The 4,052-nt window shown below is 35.5% G+C and overlaps 1 protein-coding gene across 2 annotated transcripts in view; it reads left to right on the top strand.

The window, feature by feature from the left end:
- Positions 1 to 3,274, top strand: part of LOC107659211 (exocyst complex component 2-like) — a 28,770-nt gene extending 25,496 nt beyond the window's left edge. For both annotated transcript variants that reach the window (XM_016448076.1, XM_016448077.1), the window contains exons 25-28: positions 225 to 347; positions 1,131 to 1,192; positions 1,296 to 1,355; positions 3,080 to 3,274. In XM_016448076.1, the coding sequence (XP_016303562.1) occupies positions 225 to 347; positions 1,131 to 1,192; positions 1,296 to 1,355; positions 3,080 to 3,173 (339 nt within the window). In that variant the 3' untranslated portion in view covers positions 3,174 to 3,274. The remainder of the gene's footprint in view (positions 1 to 224; positions 348 to 1,130; positions 1,193 to 1,295; positions 1,356 to 3,079) is intronic.
- Positions 3,275 to 4,052: the final 778 nt, after the last annotated feature.

Here is a 4,052-nt window from a genome sequence, read left to right on the forward strand (position 1 = left end):
GTGTGCACTGAATTTATTTAATACACGAGTTTCACAATTTGAGTTGAATTACTGAAATAAATGAGCTTTTCCATGACATTCTAATTTATTGAGATGCACCTGTGTGTATATATATATATATATATATATATATATTCTGGTTATTGCAAGCTGAATTTTTAGCAGCTATATTGGTGAAGTTAATGGACAGAGTCTCCAAGAATCTCTGTTTTTTGCTCTTTCAGGTTTTCACGGTTTCTAAGGAGCTGGTTCCTCGTGTTTTATCAAAGATCATTGAGGCTGTAGCTGAAGAAATGAGCCGTCTGATGCAGTGTGTGTCATCCTTTAGTAAAAATGGTGCACTGCAGGTACAAGTCACCCCTCATATACACTTATCAGGACAGTTAGCATTTAATCTGAAAGGGATAGTTCACCCAAAAATGAAAATTCTGTCATTAATTACTCACTCTCATGTCGTTCCAAACCTGTAAGACCTTTGTTCATCTTCGGAACACAAATTTTTGATGGAATCTGAGAGCTGTCTGACCCTGCATAGACAGCAATGATCCTTACACAATCAAGATCCAGAAACATAGCAAGGACATTGGTAAAATAATCCAGCTGCGTCACGCGAATGTGTCGTTTACATTCAGATCATCTGAATGTAAACAATTGTTACTTTCGCAAACAATGTAGAAAACGTATCCTCGTGGCGCAGCTGACACAGAATAACATACGCTGTTTACGTTCAGTGCATACTCTCCAAAATGGCGCTACAGGGTGACGCGGAGGAGACGAATTGTTGAATAAAGTCATCATTTCTGTTTTCTTTCACACACAAAAAATATTCTCGTAGCTTTGTAAAATTACGGTTGAACCCGTCACATTGATTATATTACAGATGTCCTTGCTATGTTTTTGGACCTTGATCGTGTAAGGATCCTTGCTGTCTATGGGAGGGTCAGAGAGCTCATGGGATGCATCAAAAATATCTTAATTTGTGTTCCGAAGATGAACGGAGGTTTATGGGTTTGGAACAACATGAGGGTGAGTAATTAATGGCAGAATTTAAATTTTTGGGTGAACTATCCCTTTAAGGTGTTGAAATCCACATCATAATTTTTCACCATCATTAATATTTTTCTCGTTAGGCACGTTTGGAAATCTGTGCGCTGCTAGACGCCATAGAGCCGTACCTTACATCAGAGAGTCGGTAAGATATAAACACGTTCAACACAGATGTCTTGATACCATTAAAACCAAAAAGTGTTAGTATGATAATGTGGGTGTGTGATGTTGTCTCTCATGTGTCTCAGCACTAGTTTTAAGCAGGCATTGGAAGCTCTACCACAGCTACAGAGTGGAACTGACAAGAAGTGAGTTCAAAAATCCAAAATTGGGTTGAAGATTGTAAACCAATCAGTAATGTTTTGGATTGCATGCCATCATTTTCCAGACAAAGTGTGTTTATGAATTTGTTGCTGTTACAGGGTTATTTAAGTTGTAAAATTACCAGATATAACTGCGGGTTTAAAAAAAGTTTACTTATACGTTCAAGCAAATACATATTTTAACACACACTACCGTTCAAAAGTTTGGAGTTATTTTTTTTTTTTTAGTCTCTTATGCGCACTAAATACTGCATTTATTTAATCAAAATACATTTATAATATTATGATACTTCTGTCGGTAATAACATCAATATATATTTTTAAATTTGATTGCACTTTCTGGTAATTATAATAATTGCCCTCGGCTAAGAAGGAGCGCGTGTAATTTAATTGCTCCCTTCCTGCGTTTAAGTGCGAACTGTAGTTTCGATTTGAGGAATTAAATGACTAAATGTAAATGTAAATGTAAATATAAATGTAATTTATTCCTGTGATGGCAAAGCTGAATCTTTAGAAGCCATTGCTCCAGTCTTCAGTGTTGCATGATCCTTCAGAAATCATTCTAATATGCTGATTTCATGCTCAAGAAACATTTCTCATTATTATCAATACTGTTGAAAACAATTGAGCTGCTTAATGTTTTAGTGGAAACCATGACACATTTTTTCAGTATTTTCTGGTGAATAGAAAGTTCAACAGCATTTATTTGAAATAGAAATCTTTTTTAACAATGGACTGTCACTTTTAGTCAGTTTAATGTGTCTTTGTTTAAGGGGAGACACTGCAGGCAAAAACACAATTTTTTCATGCACCTGTCAATTTTGAGATTTTGGGCTTTTGGGCTTTGTGGCTTTTCATAAAGTGTTGATAAAGACTAGTGGAAAGAAAACATCCAAAAGACACTGTTAAGTATTTATTTTATAGCACTATATGTATTTGTGTCAATAGATTTCAATTACAATACATATTTTTAAAGGCCGTTTTCTCAAAATGAGTTTTTTTCTCCTACACTGAGCCATAAACCTTTACTTCAGTAGCACTTACACAGACCAAACTTTACATTTTTATTCCTGTCTATATTCTGAAGCTTTTTTTACAGAGGGATTTGTTCATATATAATTTGCTTGATTATATACAACATTTTATTTCCCCCCAAAAATGTGAAAATATATTGTTTTATGGCTGTTCTAAGATTTTTCTGAATTATGGAGTGACAAAAAGAGATACCCAAAATTCCCTCTGTAGGAACATTTGACTAATATGTAAACAAATAAATAAACAAGAATTTTGAAACTGACTTCATCCAGTGTTCAGATTTTTGTACTAGAAATGTATGCAAATGAGCGCATATTTCATTAAATAATGCATCATTTGCATATTTAAACATAACATTTTAGAAAACTTGTAATACAAAAAAATGTTTGCAATTATCAATGTAATCAATCAACTGGGTAAGTAAGGTGATAACTATTAGTAAATATTTTTACCCTATTCACCTGCAGTGTCTCGCCTTAAAAACAAAAAGTCAGAATTGAGTGGCGTGTCCTGGCACAATGTTTGAATATAGTGTCTCAAATTTGATTATTTATTCAACTTGCAAATAAGTACAGATGTCTTTAGTGATTATTTTGTTTATTGAGGGTAAGTTTGGCTTGTTTAATAGTTTCCATTTTTTTCTAATACATCCCTCTCTCTCTCTCTTTTCTCAGACTCTTGGAGGAACTACTGAATAAGTTTAAGAGTAGCATGAAGCTACAGCTTAACTGCTTCAAGCCTGCTTCTTTTCAGCCTGTGAAACGATAATCCTTCACAAAACCCCAACATTTCCACAGCGCCTCTTCGTTGTAACACTAAGACACCATTTCAGTTTTAAAAACCATTAAAAGTCAATATAGTGCCACTAATATAGCCTTTTCTATTTCCTGAATTACACTTGTTTTTGTGAGCATGTAGCAGCCTGTCGTACTTCCTCTTTGTCCACCTTAATGACCAGATGCACATTAAAAGCCAAAAGAAATCTATGTGCTCTTACACAGAGTGGGTTTTCTGCAAACGTTAATGTGCAAGACAGTTGCTAAAGTAATTGCCAGGTTTGTGTGTGTGAGGGAGATAGAACTGGCAAGAGTTTTGCTCTTGGTAGATGAAACTATTGAGTTCTGAAATGACTCTTGTTCTCATTTTTATTAAGAGAGTCGTTTTTTGTCTATTATGACCACACGATCAGCGATTCATGCACACACCCTGTCTAGTGCCAGACAGAAAGATACACACCCTGCCCCTCCTCAGCAATGCGGGGGTAATTTTACCTGTCCCAGGAGGAAGTGTTCGGTATTGGGAGGTGTCCTTTACTGCAAACTGCTATTAAATGCTGGGCAACCAAGCATTGGCATGTGGTTTAGGAGTTTAAGATAGAACTGACTAGAACTAGACAAGATCGCAGGCTGCCAACATGCCATCAGAAACTCTCCACAATGATCTAAATATTTGTTTTTACCTTTGTCTCATCATAACTCATTCCGTTATTTGTGCGAACCTGAAAATATCTGTGAAGTGACACAAACATAGCTTTTTCCCAACACTCAGAGTGTTGTTTGTTGATTTCTATTCTTCTAAATTTAGAGTACTTACACCCACTCATTTAAGGGAAGCAATTTGACAGAACAGCATCAAAGCCGCATGCGG

This window comes from Sinocyclocheilus anshuiensis, unplaced genomic scaffold, assembly GCF_001515605.1.
Source record: "Sinocyclocheilus anshuiensis isolate Anshui unplaced genomic scaffold, SAMN03320099.WGS_v1.1 scaffold423, whole genome shotgun sequence".
In the NCBI taxonomy this organism is placed as follows: domain Eukaryota; kingdom Metazoa; phylum Chordata; class Actinopteri; order Cypriniformes; family Cyprinidae; genus Sinocyclocheilus; species Sinocyclocheilus anshuiensis.